We start from the raw sequence: 18,453 nt of genomic DNA, 5'->3' as shown, positions 1-18,453 counted from the left end.
GGCCCACACCTGAAACTACATGTGCCGGTGTAGGGGTGGATGGTGATTTTTCCCCTTATTTGGGATGAAATTGGAACCTTTGGGAAATTGTGATATTATTCCCCTTAATTGGGATGAAACTGGAACCTTTGTGGATTGGAAAAGTCAACCCACATGGCATATATGGGAAGGCGGCCTAACTGATCGGGTGGAGATCAGACGTCATGTTGCGCACATGGTGGTACTACTCTTGTTAACAACTTTCTTTCGCATCACCTGTCAAACTACATTGTCCGTGGAGAGATGGCCTAGCCGATCGGGCGTGATCGGACTCCGTGCTAACAAAGACGGTGGTATATCGGTGCTAATGATCTCCCAACCAAAATTATATATGAAGTTCGTATTTTACAAATTATTATGTTTTAACTGGATGTTTGGATATTGTTGATTGTGACTTGTTGTTTCTATGTGTTGCCTTTTCTTGTATGGGCATTCTATTTTGAAAGAGAATTTTTAGCTATACATATTAGTGCAATTCGACAGTACTAACGTCCCTTTTGCCGGGGGCGTTGCATCTTTTATGGATGCAGGTGGTTCTACAGCAGGCAATATTGATCAGTGATAGTAGTACACTCTTTTCAGCTGATTTGGTGAGCCCCACTTCATTTCGGGGTCATATATCTTTTGTTTCTCATGTACTGTGTTTTGAGGTATAGCCGGAGCCTTGTTGCCGGCATTTTCATATTACTCTTCTTCCGTAGATAGGTTGTGGGTTGTGGTTGATATTGGGGAATTGAACTAGAAATGTTGGTATTTGAAAATCATGTTTTTCATTAATTCTATAAACTCGTAATATTTTGGAAATTATGAATGAAGCTGCTAATGAGAATAAAAAGAAAGTTGTTAATAAAATCTTTTTAGTGTTTGATTAATGGAGTACATCTCCTCTTTATTCATGGATGAGTTTGGGTAGAAGAAAATCTAACATGCTTGCTCGGCCGGGTTCTCTCGGTTGAGCACCGGCCGCGCTCCCCGAGTTTGGGGCATGACAAATTTGGTATCAGAGCCTAAGGTTTTAAAGTGTCCTAGGATATCTCGGAGCCGTATCTAGTAGAGTCCTTCTTATCGGTGTGTTGTCGACCACATCTATAATGAGGAGGCTACTTGGACATTTAGGAATTTCACACTTCTTTGATACTCCAGATCGTGCGATAGAGCTCAAGATAGGAAGCTAATTTCCTCATTATGTCTCATTTTGTTTTTCTAGATGAGTAATCCACTAGTTCGAAACAGTGAGGATGGAATGATCGCGCCATTGAATCTGGGGGAGATTACACAAGAGTTCGTTGGGAGAATGCGTCGAGCCGTGGAGGGGTTGGAAGAACTTGTTACTAAGGGAAGTGTCCTTGTTCCTACCAATGTCACCACACCACCGGATCGTGTGGTGAGAGAATCTTAGAAGCAAAAAAAGGTTGTTGGTACTAATGAGCCTAATTGTTTGGTTTGCAAGAAGTGTCACTTGGGAATATGTTGGATGACCCTTGAAATATGTTATGGTTGTGGAAAGAGGGGGGCACAAGAAGAACAAATGCCCTAGATTGAGTACACCCGTCCCGTTCTGTCCGACATATGGGAAGGAACATTTAGCGTCGTGTTGTGATTATGCTCAGCAGCGCGTTAGGGGTGGTAGCTTTGGGCAATTCCAAAGGCCCACACAGCAATCCAGTGCTGGAATTGTTACTCCCGCATTGGAAGCTTGGAAGAAGGATAAGGGGTATGCTTATGATGTATGCAAAAAGGGTAAATATTAGGTTAGTGAGACGAATCAGTTTAGCGGACCCCATCCCTGTTGTGTGAAGCATGGGAGATATCATCCGGAAGTATGTCACTATAGTACCTATGTATGTTAAAAGTATGGTATGAGGGGTCACATTTAGAGGAATTGTCATTCGTCTCGCAAGAGCATGGGCGGGGGTGCGACACAACTATCCAGTTCTATAGCTACTACATCCACAATGCCTCCCCCAGCTAGAGGCACTATACCGCCCGCAGGGCGTGGAGCAGCTAGGGGTGGTATTCAGAGCTCGGGAGGGCCCAGCAGGTTTTATGTTATGAGGAGGCGTCGAAAGTTTGAGGCTTCTCCAGATGTGGTTACAAGTATATTGACTGTCCAATCTCATGATGTGTATGCTCTTATTGATCCCAATTTCACTTTGTCATATGTCACTCCTTATGTTACTATGGAAGTTGGGATAGAACCGGAACAACTTTATGAGTCATTCTCTGTATCTTCTCTTTGAATGAGACGCATTATTCATGAAGCCACTCTATCACAAATTCTCTTGTTTACAACCTCTTGAGGAATTGAGCTCTATAATTATGTCCTTAAATTGAGTTATAACTCTAGGATTAATACTTCCACCTGCTTTCCTAAATTCTCAACAAGGGACTATATCTGATGAATTTCTTACGGAACCTTTTAATTCGAATGAATAATATCTGCTTATCTATGCCTATGCACGCACCATCGTAATAATTACTTACGTGGTATCATATCTAATGTAAGGCAGCCTAGTATTGAGATCCTTCTTAAGCAACTCTTTCTTTCTCCGGTATATGTGGCTCATATGGCTTGAACAGTCACCCTACTCCTTTGTGAGTATTATCATGAATCATTTCCACGGTCTAGTAACATGAGAGCATATCTCAGCACCTATCATGTGCGTACATGTCAATTGGAAGGGGCCACTTGTCCGCATAAAGTTTCTGAGAAATTTGAGGTTTTCACAAATTCACCACAGGAAGATCTATTTGTTCGCCCATCTCAGTATGACTTTCATGTCCACCTAGATCCTGCCTCAGTGAGTAACTAACATTGTTACTAGTATTGTAGTTGCACATAAAGTGGTCCAGTATTGCAACTTGAGAATTGTTATGGCAAAGTGTTCATAGCTCATAGCAGAGTGTTTATTCTCTCTAACCAATACATGATTTCATCCCAACTTTAAGATGTCCTAGTTACATGATTCCACTTGTGTGAGGTTGAAAGTTAAACGGCTCTGTGATGAGCATACTGAATTGAAGGACAAATTCGTCGTATCTCTAGTTCTCTCATATATGATCAACTATCGGAAAGGGGTTAAGCTGTCAGAATCATAATAATATCACAAGTGTTCAACTTCTTTTTCATCCCTGTAGGCTTGTGGCATAGATTCCTTGTGCTAGTTACTGTTAAGAGCATAATGCAACTTCATGTATTTTGAAACCCATATCACATTTAGGGTGCTGGAATATTCTCACTTCAAGTTAAACTGATTTTCCCTACAATCCAGGAGACGACTGATGTCATGTACTTGGCCATTTCTCTTTGAGGCTTACTATTGCCGAACACGGCACATATGGAATGAAACAATTGTTGCTGTCCTTTTTTCATGACTCATTTCTTTTAAATCTTAGAATCATGAACATGGTTCCCATATTATCAATGCCTACTAGGCAACTCTATGACTCGTTTGTTGAACCAATAATTTCACCACAACAAATCACCATGTCAGCGCTATTGGTAGTGGCCTTCATGTCTCTTAGGATATAACCTCCAGAAATGTCGTTCTCAACACGTTGATGGATTCTTGAATAGTTCCAACCCAATCTCGAACCTTGTTATTCCTATTTATAGTAAACCTATGGGGTTGAAGGTTCAAACATGTCAAAGAAGAAGCATCATCCCGTGATCAAATATATTGGATAGAAAATTTTATGGTCATATTCAAGCTAGCACATCTTAGACTAGAAGAAAGTGAACGGGTTATTCTAAAGATTTCTCTATGAATATATTGTGTGAAGTGTTAAGGAAGGTAAAGTATATGTAGTCACATTAGGCCTTATGAAATCTTGAAAGGAAATAGGCCAAACTATGAGTATGATGTTTCCCTATTATTGTTCTCCGTATACCTGGTGTTTGATGTGTCTATGTCTAAGAAGGTGAAGTTAATGGATAATTGAATTATGAGGAGCAACTATTTGCTATCCTTATTAGATAAGTCCGGAAGTTAAGATTGCCTCCGTCAAGTGCTATGGCTAAGTCTGTGAGTCTAGAATATCACCTCGTAGGCCGAAAGTGTTGAGGAAAGGAAATGTTCTCACTTGTTTGTAGAGCCAAATGGTTGTGGTTCAAAAACGTACCTTCTATGCATTATGGTTTAAATGTGTACATTTCATGTAAAGATACCACTTTTGTTAATGTAATGCCCTAATGTTGAGATAGGTGTTGTTGATATATACTGTGATGCGTTGTTGAGTAATGGATATATTGTTAGGATTGATTTATGGGATTCTCTGACAGGTGGATAGGCCCAGTTATAGGGAAAACTTTGTCAAAATTTTTAAGAATTTGTAAAGATAGCCAAATCTAAAGGTCCATAAGTAAGTTAAATTTTTGGAAAGAATGTATAAGACCGAGGTAGTCATAAGTGCCTATGTATAATGGTTGGAGGTAAAATTATGGTAACTCTATTCTTATAAGGGACTTGTAAAACATTCGAGGACGAATGTTCTTAAGTAGGGGAGAATGTAACACCCCGGAAAATTTCGAAATACTTAAGCGTTATTAAGAGAGTCGATGCGCGCTAAATATATTATTTTGTATGTAGACAAGGACTATTATATGAATGATATCAATCTATCATGATAATACATGTATGAGGTGCATTAAAAATGGTTTATGGTCTAAGAAGGGCCCCAAGGCTAAGTCAAGTTGAAAATTTTATGATGGGATAAAAGTTTCAAGTAAGTTCGCACAAGACCTAACTTCAAATGATCATACATCTCTTGATATGAAGATTTATATGGTGTATTACCTATCAAATTAAAGCTCTTTGAGTCTAGTTTCCAACTCTTTAAACCGTTCGTCATTTGGACATTGCTACAAAACGTTATGACCAAATTACCAAAGACTGCCAGAATGCGATTCTGCGACCAATTCTGCGACCATTATGCGATCGTAAAATGGTTATGCGACCGCAAACTGGTCGCAAAATGGACCAGTACATCCCAGTTCTAGGCACTGATTTGTGCGACCAGCACACCAATTGTGTGGTCCATTGTGCGACCGCATAGTTGAATTCGGAGGGTTAATTTTTCTCTTTTCATAACCCGACCCCATTTTGATAAATAGGCTTTGGGGCTTATTTTGGGGTATTTTTCTAAGGGTTTTAGAGAGAGGTAAGATCATTTTAGAGAGAGAAGGAGGGAACCTAACATTATAATCATCCAATCTTGCACCAATCTTCAAGAATCAAGGAAGCTAATCACAAGATCTTCATCTAAGAGGTAAGGTTCCATACCCTAGTTTTCAATTTTGAATTTGGGTAAAAGATGGTTGATTTGGAGTATGATTTTTAGGTATATGAGTATTATTTATACATGCTTGTACTAATAAGGTTTGTGGGAAGATTGTTGAGCTCAAATAAGTAAAGATTGGGTTATGGAATGAGGGAAATCTTGCAGAAGAACCTTGTAGTTAGATTTCCACACCTAGTGTTTGATAAAATGCTCAAATAAGCTGAGATCATAAATATCTTCCTAATAATGGTTCAATTTTTGTTATGTCTCAAAATAGATTGGGATTGCTAGAATTTTCGGAACGTTGTAGTAATTTAAGAAAATCTCAAAGCAAGGTATGTTGGCTAAACTTTCTCTCTTAGAATAGATATCCATAATGTTTCCGTAAGATCAAGTATGATTGGCTCAAGATTCCTAACTTCTATATTCCAGGCTATTTCCTACAAACTTGTTTATTCCGAATGAGCCTTATGTCGAAAGATAGATGTTCAAAGTATGATTTGCGTATTAAAATATTGTGGCTTTGAATCGTGTTTTAAATGAGAACTGGTATACCAATTGGGTGAGAAAAACTCAATATGCTTAAGACTCATAACTGCTCATATGTGTACCTAAAGACTTGATTGGAAGTGTCTTGTTGTTGATAATCTTTAAAGATGCTTGAAAATGAAATAAGCGGATTGAAGAAATAGAGTGTGGCCAACGTGCCAAGAATTTAAGTTATGTTGTGGCTAGTAGTGCATATGTTTTTAGAGGGTACGATAAAGAATATGAAATGAGCCTCGACTCCACCGTTTTAAAAGTGATTTGGAAAAATAGAATTTGCCTAAGAGTTTTATACTCAATTCATGCCCGTCAGTGGCTGCTTTAACTAATGCTTTACTTTATAAATATATCCAATGTAATTCGAGTTCTATATACTCATGTGTTGAAATTGTACATTGTCATTTCTGGGAAAGAGTATTGCAAGAATAAATGGTGTATTGATTGTTTATGATTTTACATGTGTATTTATATCGTTGGTTGGTATGCCTCATTCTTTAGGAAGAAACCATTCGTATTTGAAGTTCCCATTTCAAATGGATTTGAAGTTTATGATTTCTGAAATATTCTATATGTTGATATTTGATGGTGATATTTGAAATTTAAAGAGGTAAAAGTGTGGAATATGAAATAAGGCAATCGTGCCAGGTATAAAGAATCTCGTGAATAGCCTAATGAGCCAAGGAAATATTGTCGTTGTGAATGACTGGAAATGCTAATGAGAATTTATATAATGTGAAAGATGTTGAGGTGAGTACAATTGTATTTATGATATTTCTGTTTGCAAATCAAATCAAAATTTTTTTTGGGAGTATCATTAGCAAAACCGAGGAAGGGTGGGTCATAAGGCCCACACCTGAAACTACATGTGCCGGTGTAGGGGTGGATGGTGATTATTCCCCTTATTTGGGATGAAATTGGAACCTTTGGAAAATTGTGATATTATTCCCCTTAATTGGAATGAAACTGGAACCTTTGTGGATTGGAAAAGTCAACCCACACGGCATATGTGGGAAGGCGGCCCAGCTGATCGGGTGGAGATCAGATGCCATGTTGCGCACATGGTGGTACTACTCTTGGTAACAACTTTCTTTTGCATCACCTGTCAAACTACATTGTCCGTGGGGAGATGGCCTAGCCGATCGGGCGTGATCGGACTCCGTGCTAACAAAGACGGTGGTATATTGGTGCTAATGATCTCCCAACCAAAATTATATATGAAGTTCGTATTTTAAAAATTATTATATTTTAACTGGACGTTTGGATATTGTTGATTGTGACTTGTTTTTTCTATGTGTTGCCTTTTCTTATATGGGCATTCTATTTTGAAAGAGGATTTTTAGCTATACATACTAGTGCTATTCGACAGTACTAACGTCCCTTTTGCCGGGGGCGCTGCATCTTTAATGGATGCAGGTGGTTCTACAGTAGGCGACAATGATCAGTGATAGCAGTACACTCTTTTCAGCTGATTTGGTGAGCCCCACTTCATTTCGGGGTCATATATCTTTTGTTTCTCATGTACTGTGTTTTGAGGTATAGCCGGGGCCTTGTTGCCGGTATTTTTATATTACTTTTCTATTATATTAGAGGCTCTGTAGACAGGTTGTGATTGATGTTGGGAATTGAACTAGAAATATTAGTTTTTGAAAATCATGTTTTTCATTAATTCTATAAACTCGTAATATTTTGGAAATTATGAATGAAGTTGCTAATGGGAATAAAAAGGAAGTTGTTAATAAAATCTTTTCAGTATTTGATTAATGGAGTACATCTCCTCTTTATTCATGAATGAGTTTGGGTAGAAGAAAAATTTAACAGGCTTGCTCGGCCGAGTTCTCTCGGTTGAGTGTCGGTCGCGCTCCCCGAGTTTGGGGCGTGACAAAAATGATTTATGATTTTTCAAGTAATTATGCAAACAATTAATTTGACGATATATAGACACTCCCCACCTCGCCTATACGTCGTTCACATGCATTTCACATAACAAATAATTTAAGGGTTCTATTCCTTCAAGTCAAGGTTAACCACGACACTTACCTCGCTTCGCAACCAAATTTCAAGTTTTCAATACACCCTTGCCTCGCGAATTAGTGTCTGAAATCCTCAAATATAGTCATAAACAATTCAATATATTCAATACAAATTGTAGGAATTAATTCCATATGAATTTACTAATTTTTCCGGATTAAAATTCGAAATTTATTTTAAAAATCAACAGTGGGACCCACGTCTCGAATCCCGGAAAAAACTCATAAAATCCGAACACCCGTTCCGATACGAGTTCAACCATACAAAAAATATTGAATTCCGACATCAGATTGGCTTTCAAATCTTCATTTTACATTTTTGGAAGATTTTATAAAAATCTGATTTTTCTTCCATAAATTCACGGATTCATGATATAAATGAGTATGGAATCATGAAATATGATCAATATAGGATAAGGAACACTTACCCCAATATTTTTCCGTAAAAATCGCCCAAAAATCGTCTTACCCGAGCTCAAAATCGAAAATGGTGGAAAATGGGTCGAAATCCCATTTCTAGAACTTAAGTTCTGTTTTTTCAGATTTTTCTTCTTCGCAAACGCGATAGTACCCTCGCGTCGCGAAGCACATTTTTGTGCTGCCAAACATTGCCCTTCGCGAACGCGAAGGCAACCTCGCGAACGCGGTGCCTTGCCTGGCTTGGCCTTTGCGAACGCGAGCTGCCCTTCGCGACGCAAAGGCAAAAATCCTCTCCGGTCATCTCCCCTTCGCGAACACGAGGCTTCGATCGCGAACGCAAAGCTTTGCACCTCGACCCTTCGCGAACGCGTGCACTTGGTCGCGAACGCGTAGCACAAAATGTGCCAGTCCAAATTTCCACTTCGCGAACGCGAGACTCTCCTCGTGAACGCGAAGAAGGAAACTAGAACAAGCATCAGAAAATTTCCCGCAGCATTCAAAGTCCGAAATTCAATCCGTTAACCATCCGGAACTCGCCCGAGACCCTCGGGACCTCAACCAAATATACTAATAAGTCCTAAAACATTATACGGACTTAGTCAAAACCTCAAATCACCTCCAACAATACTAAAAACACGAATCACACATAGATTAAGCCTAATGAACTTTGAAACTTTCAATTTCTACAAACGACCCCGGAACCTATCAAATCAAGTCCGATTGACCTCAAATTTTGCACACAAGTCATAAATGACATAACAAACCTATAAAAAATTTCAAAATCGAATTCCGGCCCCGATATCAAAAAGTCAACTCCGTGGTCAAACTTGAAAATCTTTAGCCTTTAAATTTATAGTTTCCGTTAAATGGTCATAACTTGAGTTAGGGACCTCCAAATTAAATTTCGTGCATACGCCCAAGTCCCAAATCACGATACAGAGCTACCGGAACTGTCAAAATACTGATTCGAGTCCTTTTGCTCAAAATATTGACCAAAATCAACTCATTTGAGTTTTAAGGCTTTATTTCACATTTTAATCAATTTTTCATATAAAAACTTTTCGAAAAATTATACGGACTGGCACCAAGTCGAGGAGTGATAAATAATTCTTTTCAAGGTCTTAAAATACAAAATTAATTATCATATTTAAAGATGACCCTTTTGGGTCATCACAGTTAGAGCCCTTCTTTTTAAGTTCTCATGCGCTTGAAGGAGTTGTTCTTACGCAGGGCTCCACATCAGCAATAAATGTGCAAAGAATTAAGGGAATTTTTTTTAGGGGGTAATAAGACCTCCGCAAAGGTAAGGTATGTCGTAGCAACTTCGGGTATAGTTCATGGGGAATTTTATGCATTATCCCTTAAAATAATATCAAACAATCAAAAATATTTTATTTATCTTAAATTGTTAGAAAAGGTAGAAATAAATTGTGCATAGACAATGTTCATACCAGACAAAATACTTATTTAATTATTTTTATAATATTTTAGTAATTTAAAATCAACTAAAATTTTAGTTAGTAAAATTAATTTTTCAAATTAATCATATGAGAAAAATTATTTTTCAAGTTGACAAAACTCTTAGGATACATAAAATTATTTTCATAAGAAGAGAATTGACGATGAGAAATATTAAAAAATAGACCAAAATAAATTATAATATAGTATTAAGAGTCAAATTGATTAAAATGCAAACTTGAAGCAATAAAGATGAAATAGTTGAAAAGAAAATTTATTATAAAATAGTTGTATTTAATATTTTTCATTAATTTCAACAGATAACAACTTCCTATATTTTTATATAATAAATTTATTTGTTATAAAATATTAATTCAATATTAGTTATTTTTAGAATTTGTATTGCCATTTATTAATTTCTTTATAGGAGCAATACATACAATCATTTTATTTTCAAATCTCTAAAAGACCAACGATTCAATTTATTTAATTTTTGTGTTACTTGTTTATTTTCATCATAAAGTCATGCCGTTAACAATAAATTATATAATATATTCCCATAAAAAACTTCAGAAATCACAATAAGGTATTTGTAGATTTTTTTTTGATGCATGATTACTCTTTATTGAGCTAGCTAAATGAAATCAACATTCATCACTTTTATGAATTTATATTTTTAATTTAATTTTTATTTTATAACTTAAATATATTTTTTTATAATATTTATAAAAAATTATATACATTAATATAGGTACACGCATAAATTAACGAGAATAGTGATAAAAATAAAACCAAGCAAAATATCGTGTCAAGTGTCAACATAGCAATAAATATCAGTAGGCAAAACCCTAATTATAACTTATGAAATTGTCGCCGTTACACAAGTAGGGCTACTTTTGCACTATAAAAACAAGGCTAAAGAAAATATCTCCTTCCCATTCTCTCTTTCGTTAAACCCTAAACTTCTCCTTAGGGTTTTGCAGTCTCCTCTTGCTGCTTTCCCCTTAATAAACCCTTTCCGTTCCTTTTTTGCACAATCAAAGGCTCGAAATGGTTAAATCTGCTAAGAAGTCCGCCACCAAGGTGACCTTTGCTTGCAATTTTTTTGCCTTTTTGTATTTATCTGTATAATATATGTTGATTTTTTTGGCGTTTCTTTTTCAAAGGTTGATGCTGCCGTAGTTGCTCCCACCAAACCGTTGAAGAAAGGTTTGATCTTCTTGCCTCTTTTTGTTTGTGGGTTTTAAGGTCTGAACGTTTTTGGCTCTTTTTGTTTGTAGGTTTTGAGGTTTGAGCTTGTTGGCTCTTGTTCTTTGTCGATTTAAGGTTTTCTTTAGGCTGTTTTTGGACATGACTTGGTTAATATTTGAAAAAAGTAATATTTGATGTTAAATTCAAAAAGGTTATTTGGAACAGTTAACTGTGTTTGGACATGAAAACAAGATGATGTTATGAGAGTGAACATTCCTGAAGAAATTTGAAAAACACCTAAAAACCTGTTTTTCTGACCTTAAATTCCTGTATTTCAAGTTTAAAGTTGAAATATAATGGGCCAGTTTGATAAACAAACACTTATCTGTGTTGTGTGAGCATAAGAATATTTTTTTCAAGTACTACTACCTCAGGAAATTCACATGGCTGTTTTTGCTGGTTCTTGGTAGAGGAGGAAATATTTGGTTGGTGGCTTGACTAATTTATGTATGTGTTTACAGGGAAGAGAGAAGCTGGGGAGGAAATTGAGAAGATAATGAGTGCAAAGAAGCAGAAGAAAGACATGGCTGTAGCACAAGCTGTTGAGAAAAAAAAGAGTGATACAAAGACTCAAAAGAAAAAGAAACAAGAAAGCAGCTCCTCTGATGATAGTTCTGAGTCAGAAGACGAGAAGGTAATACACACACACACACGGATTGATTTTTTACCTGTATTTGTAAAGTCTGTCCAAATGGCAAGTGGATTTTATGTAGTGGTAGTTCATGAGTTGGGTGTTTTGTTAGCTTGCAGTGTCTAGCGAAATTTTGATTTGCATAATATATCTGTTGATGTCATCTACATATGCAATAATGACTGATTCCATTTTCTTATTTTGTTATGCAGCCAACTAAAGCAGTGGCACCTCCTAAGAAAGTGGCTCCTGCCAAATATGGAAAATTAGCCAGCAGTTCAGATGATTCAGATTCTTCAGATGAGGATGACGTAAATTACCCTCTTAGCAGTAATTTTCAATAATGTTTTGGCTAATGTTTTAACTCGTCTTCTGTTGGTGTTGTTGTGTATAGGCTCCTCCTCCTAAGAAGGTTGTTGCAGCTTCAGCTAAGAATGGTGTAGCTGCTATGAAGAAAGATGAGTCAAGTGATGATTCTAGTTCAGAGGATGATAGCAGCTCTGAGGAAGATGTACCTGCAGCCAAGAAACCTGCTGCTAATGGCTCTGCTGCAGTTTCTAAGAAAGATGAGTCAAGTGATCAGTCTAGTTCTGAGGATGATAGCAGCTCTGAGGATGATGCTGTTGCTAAGAAAACTGCACCTAAAAAGGGTCTTGCTGCTGCTGCCTCCAAGAAGGAAGAATCCAGCGAGGATTCCAGTGATGACTCAAGTTCAGATGATGATGTAAAGGGCATTTTTAAGTGGTTTATGCAAATATTGTTTTAATGTTTTAATAGTGTTACTCCTTGTTGATATAATTGATTTTCTTTTTGACAGGAACCTGCCTCTAAGGTAGCTGCTGCTCAACCAGCAAAAGCTGCGAAGAAGACTGGTGACGGCTCCGAAGAAACCGACTCTGATGAAGATGATTCTGATTCTGATGTAGACAAGGTTTGACCACTTGATATTTGTTTTTTTGTTAATTTTGTCCTCTAGCCATTTCATTGAATCCATCATTACATAAGTGAGTATCTTGCTTGCTTATTGAGTATGTTATCTGTTTTAGCTTGCTTTTGCATGGTTATCTGATATTATTTTCTTTCTTTAGGGAAAGGCTGCTGTTGTATCTAAAAAGAAGGTTGAGTCTAGCAGCGACAGCTCTGATGAAGAATCTGAAGAAAGTGATGAAGAAGGGTCTCAAAAGAAAAAGATCAAGGTTATTTCATTTGTAATATTCTAACTTATTTTATCTTAGTTCATCGTCTAACAATTGTGTTTCACAGCCCTCTAGCACTCCAGCTACTGTCTCCAAGAAGGAGAGTAGTTCTGAGGAATCTTCTGAGGAAGATGAGTCTGAAGAAGAAGAGGATCAGAAGCCATCCAAAACTCCCAAGAAGGTAATATGTTCTTATCTTTAGTTGATCGACATATTTCTTTTGGCATAAGTATCTAGTTGCATCTTTTCCTGCAGCTTTCAAATTAGTCACAACATGGTTCTTCCAGTTGGATAAGCTGTATTATTTTCCCCCTTTGTTGTATTGCTGTTTACCCTAATTTTCTTGCTAAAGCAGGATGCTGATGTAGAAATGGTTGATGCTGATTCCTCTAAAGCTGTAAGTGAAGCTTTAGAAAATTATATTTCTTGATCATTATCTTTAGAAAATTATATTTGCGTTTTGTGTACAATATTTGAACTGCTGCTCTGTTCAAAATGCAGCAAAAGACCCCTATTACCCCTAAAGCTCAGACTCCAGGGTCAAAAACATTGTTTGTTGGAAATTTATCCTATTCAGTCGAACAGGCGGATGTGTAAGTTACTATTGAACTTTTTCCGGTGCTTTGTTTGTGTGATAATATCTTGACTTATAAGAAGGCACCTGCAGTGAGAATTTCTTCAAAGATGCTGGGGAAGTTCAGGAAGTACGCTTTTCTACACATGAAGATGGTTCTTTCAAGGGCTATGGTCATGTTGAATTTGTCACTGCTGAAGCTGCACACAAGGTAACATTTTTTTTAAATTTTTAGCTTGTCAAAAAGAAAGAGAAATTTAAAGGTTTCTTCTTTTCAATCCTTAAACGGAATCTTTTCTACAGTTGCAATAGATGCAAGCAATATATATATGTGTGTGTGTTTGAGATGACATGATAATGCATTCTCTATGGGTAATTTCTCTTATATGTTATGCTCCATAATTCAAGGTCATCTCTTTTTTAAAGTAGTCAATTAAGGTAGTCATGCAGCCAGAGGCATTAATTATGGCAATTTCCTAGTTTCTTCTGAGCTCTGTCTATTATTGACCTGGTTAGTTTTCTTTAGTCCCCTGGATGGAATGCTAAAATCTGTTGTATCCATTTTAGGCACTTGAACTAAATGGCCAAGACCTCTTGGGCCGTGCTGTGAGATTAGACCTGGCTCGAGAGAGGGGAGAATATACACCACGAACTGGGTATGCAATCTCTCTCACCTTATTGTTTCCATTGATGTTGAAAGTAGAGACAACATTTCAAGTATGTGTTATCTTATGGTTTGTAGGAGAGAAGAAAATTCATTCCAGAGGCAAGGTAGAAGTGAAGGAACAACAATTTTTGTTAGGGGTTTTGACAAAAATGAGGCTGAAGACCAGGTCTTTGTCATATGTATTTTTGTTTCTCTCCTTTATTTGTGACACTTCACTTTGATGTCTTAAGATGTGGTCTAAATATTTCAAATACGATTTCAGATTAGGAGTTCACTTGAGGAGCATTTTGCATCTTGTGGTAAGATCTTTAAAACAAGAATTCCTACAGACCCAGAAGGCTATATTAAAGGGTAAATATTTCTCATTATCATTTTCTTGTTTTCTCAAATTTGCGTTGTCTGAAATAATTTGTAGGTCGGCATTTGTTTTGTTTTGTACTGACTACTTTGGTAAATTTGCCCTTCTTGCAGGATGGCTTATATTGAGTTTGCAAATGGTGATAGTGATGCTTTGAACAAAGCTCTGGAACTAGATGGATCAGAAGTCGGAGGTTATAACTTGACAGTGCAAGAGGCAAAACCAAGGGGTGACAGTTCTGGTGGAGGCAGAGGTTTTGGTGGTAGAAGTGGTGGTAGGGGAGGTGGTAGAGATGGTGGTGGCCGCTTTGGTGGCCGTGGTGGTGGTGGCCGCTTTGGTGGTGGAGGCCGTGGTGGTGGTGGCCGTTTTGGTGGTGGTGGCCGTAGTGGTGGTGGTGGAGGCAGAGGACGAGGAACTCCCAACAGGCCAAGCTTCACTCCATCTGGTAATGTCATAATATAAATTTTACTGTCTCAATTAAGTGTTAATAATTCATTATTATTATTAATTCTTTTTTACATTCTGGTAATTGCAGGTAAGAAGACAACCTTTAATGATGAGTAACTTAAAGTTCTGACTCTGGCCGACTTATCAACTTCTCTCTCCTTAATCTTGTGACTTAGTTTTGGTTTTGAATTTTATAAATTTGTGAGTTAAGCAATACTTCGGAATGTAGTAGTTAGTATAAGAGTCCGGATAATTTTGTTTCCTTCAGTTATTGTGTCATTTAAACCATTCTTTTTGGGTGGAAAGTGAGTTCTTCATTGTTCATATTCAGTGGTTGGTACCAGACATAAGACCAACCTCTTATATTCTGCTGATACTCTACCTATATTTGCTGTGTGAAGTTACTTTTATTCAGTTGACCTTTTTAATACCTTACCCCTTGTCGACGAGAATTGAAAACAAGAATTCTGGAAGCTCCCTAATTGCCTCAAGTATTAAACAAAAAACCACATCAGCCTCCTCTGAAGTTTTCCCATAACTGCTCTTAATAGAAAAACTATCAAGAACAACTGCTTTATGTTTCTTGTGGTTCATTCTCAATTCATAAAATATTTCAAAGTATTGTTTATTAGCAATAACTATAACTATTCCTGAGTTAATATGATAAAACTCATAGCAGCCACTTCAATAACCACCTTCTGCATAGCTATTTCACAAGCTTTCTCCACAGTGCACTTGCCTATTAGTAATCTTGACAAGAGATACTCCAGATGGTTTTCAACTTCATCTTTAATAGAAGAAATTGGAATCTTGAGCTCATGAGAATACTGTTCAACCTTAGTGGCCTTCTCTAAGCTGGTTTCTGTAAATGCAACATCCAAATTCTGTCTAACATGTTCATATGACAAAGAAAAAACAGTTAGCTAGATACCATAACTCCATTAATTCATCTTAGTGTCCAAAGCAGTTCCCATGCTTTGTGGAATAACTCCATTATTCCACAAAAAACTTATTGCTAGAGAATCTCTTCCCGAAATATAACCCTCAGCTTCAGCTTTCCCTAGTGAAGATTCAACAAAATCTCCACTGTCAGAAAGTTCTAAAATATCCATGACTTTCGGCCTACCATCACAATAATTTGCAATCCAGTTGCAACATCCAATTCAGTTATTCAACTGACATTGGAAGAATAACAGAAACCAGTGGAACTATTTCCCCCTCTACATTCATCATATTCTCTCCATGGTTCGTCAATCTTTTCTGCATTTTTCTGAAGGCTAGTAGTAAACTGGTCACTTGGCTTCAACATGGAAGGTGTATTTTTACCAAAACCAAACAGCTCTAGCATAGTACCATCTGAATAGGCTAAAAATCTGCCTTCGGAATATTTAGCATAAAATGGCTTTGAAGAACGTCATCGGCCGAGCTCACCCAAGATATCGAGATTAATGGCCGAGGTGTCGATATGAGCCGTGGTCGCAGCATTGATAGATATCGCGGTCAAGATGTCAACAAGGGTCGAGGTCGAGATCGACTGTCAGTGATAAGACTTGTAAAGGGGAATATTTTAGTGAATATTCCTAATGTTTGTACTATTAGGGTTTTCTAAGAAAAAATATCCCATATATATAGAAAGAAAAAACAATGATAGGGGCATGTAATATTGATTCTGATAAGAACACTTTAGAAACGAAGACTTTCTCTCTTGCAAAAATATAAAGACTACCTTTTGATAAAGATTCTGGGCCATATCATTCTCACTTTTCCACCAGATCCGAAGATTGTTCATACGAATCTCGGACTTATCTGTCATTCATATGGTGAAGAAAAATATTCGTTCAACCCATTCATTATTGAGTCAATCTTTCTCCTTATTTAATTAACTGTCATTTATTGCCATTTATTGTTAGTGACACCTCCATTAATATTCAGGCTTGAGGATATTTTGCATTCATTGTCATCAATCATTTATGGGAGATCCCATCTACTATACATTTTCAAAATTAGTATCTAGAGTTATTATTCTTAACTAGATTTAACCCCCTTGTTATATAAATTTAATAGTTTAATCGGAAGTTATATTTTTCGGTCAAACAATTTGGCGCCCGTCTGTGGGGATTTTCTAGCTATGTCATTTATTTAGTTTATTTACAACTGACACTGGTTACTTAAAAAAAACAGCAAAAAGAACTTCCTTCCCTTTGTATGCATAGATCTAACATGGCAGGTAACAGAGAAAAAAGAACGAGAATAATGATCAACCTCCCAACCAACCTCATGGGCATCATCCACGAGAGCTCTGAAGCAGTAGATGAGGACACAACACCCAATGCCTCACCTAGGCGAGGTGGATTACCCCCTCCCCACTGCAGCATCACAAAATCCCATGGTAAGACCGCCTCCACATCCGTGGAAGAGGAGACACCGCCAGCGATAAAGAAGCTCCTTGAGGCTTGGCTGACTGATACATTGACCAGCGTCCTCCATAAGCCCGTTCAGGACGCGGCTGCAGTAAAGGCGAGATCATGCGCCACACCATCAGTGGGCGAGCAACGTGATCAACCTCCACCCACAAAGACAAGTATTGCTCACAATGTTGTTAACAATGCAAGCGATGACGCTCTCGCTACCATTCTGAAAAGGATGAAGGAAATGGAAAACGAGAACAAGACACTTCGAGATCAAATGAGAGAGCACCAAGAAAGGGTCGATAAAATACCGGGCGCTCCTAAGTTATTGCCGAAGAGAGATGCCAGTCGGTTCGTCGAGCAGCAGTACAATGACGCCGCCGCACCACATGCCATACCAAAGACCTTTAAAATGCCGCCTTACTTAAAAATATATGATGGCACAACCGATCCCGAAGATCATGTGACCCATTACGTCACCGCCGTGAAAGGCAATGATCTTGCCAAAGGACAAGTATCCTCCATTCTGCTAAAGAAATTCGGTGAAACCCTCACGGAAGCTATTAACCTGGTACTCGCAGCTGCCAGCACGTTCCATCGAAACCTTTAAGAAAATGGCCGACAAGTTCGTGACGGCCCATGCCGGGGCTTAGAAGGCCGGGGCAAGAGTGAATGACATCTTTGCTATCAAACAGTTCCCGGGAGAAGGACTAAGGGACTTACTCGCCCGTTTCAACCGAGTGAGAATGACTCTACCCAATGAATCAGAAGGAATGGCGGTAGCCGCTTTTCAAAACGGGTTGAATAGAAATGGTTCGAGAGCGACAAGAAAATAATTAAGTCGGCTCATGAAATACGGCGACAACTTGGGACGAAATACATAATGCATACTGCGCCGAAGTACGAGCAGACGAAGACGACCTTAATGGGCCGACTCATCGACTGACCTCAGTACAAGCAGAATCCAGAAAAGATATCAGAGAAATGATATCAGGAGAGATCCGGCGACCTCACGGCCGAACTGGGAACGACATCTCCCATATGTCAGGACTACCGTTGTATCCTCACCTCGCCATGAAGAAGGCCCACCCCGATCAAAAACAGGGACTCGCCAGAATGAAAGAGTCCCCTTTATTATCCGCTCACAATTT

The 18,453-nt window shown here is 37.8% G+C and overlaps 1 protein-coding gene across 3 annotated transcripts; it reads left to right on the top strand.

The window, feature by feature from the left end:
- The first annotated feature begins 10,624 nt into the window (after positions 1–10,624).
- Positions 10,625–15,218, top strand: LOC104115897 (nucleolin 1). 3 transcript variants are annotated; one of them, XM_070199815.1, is made up of 17 exons: positions 10,625–10,853; positions 10,937–10,979; positions 11,483–11,655; positions 11,865–11,963; positions 12,047–12,376; positions 12,470–12,583; positions 12,741–12,848; positions 12,916–13,029; positions 13,201–13,245; positions 13,350–13,441; positions 13,516–13,633; positions 13,990–14,078; positions 14,165–14,255; positions 14,352–14,440; positions 14,561–14,799; positions 14,854–14,892; positions 14,983–15,218. In XM_070199815.1, exons 1-17 carry the CDS (start codon positions 10,821–10,823, stop codon positions 15,009–15,011), a joined length of 1,845 nt encoding a protein of 614 aa, XP_070055916.1. In that variant the 5' UTR covers positions 10,625–10,820; the 3' UTR covers positions 15,012–15,218. The 3 variants fall into 3 exon arrangements, with proteins under 3 accessions (XP_070055916.1, XP_009624912.1, XP_009624911.1); XM_009626617.4 differs by having other exon boundaries at positions 13,204–13,245; positions 14,561–14,892; XM_009626616.4 differs by having other exon boundaries at positions 14,561–14,892.
- The last annotated feature ends 3,235 nt before the right edge of the window (positions 15,219–18,453 follow it).

Source organism: Nicotiana tomentosiformis, chromosome 4 (assembly GCF_000390325.3).
Source record: "Nicotiana tomentosiformis chromosome 4, ASM39032v3, whole genome shotgun sequence".
In the NCBI taxonomy this organism is placed as follows: Eukaryota; Viridiplantae; Streptophyta; class Magnoliopsida; order Solanales; family Solanaceae; genus Nicotiana; species Nicotiana tomentosiformis.
This window is presented reverse-complemented; position numbering and strand designations above follow the sequence as displayed.

What these genes read in the sequence shown, in the direction of transcription:
- LOC104115897 (XM_009626616.4), top strand. Translation starts at nt 10,821, where the DNA reads ATGGTTAAATCTGCTAAGAAGTCCGCCACCAAG. An exon ending in CTCAAAAGAAAAAGATCAAG is followed by an intron (nt 12,849 to 12,915) that starts GTTATTTCATTT and finishes TGTGTTTCACAG; the next exon opens with CCCTCTAGCACTCCAGCTAC. An exon ending in CCAGAAGGCTATATTAAAGG is followed by an intron (nt 14,441 to 14,560) that starts GTAAATATTTCT and finishes CCCTTCTTGCAG; the next exon opens with GATGGCTTATATTGAGTTTG.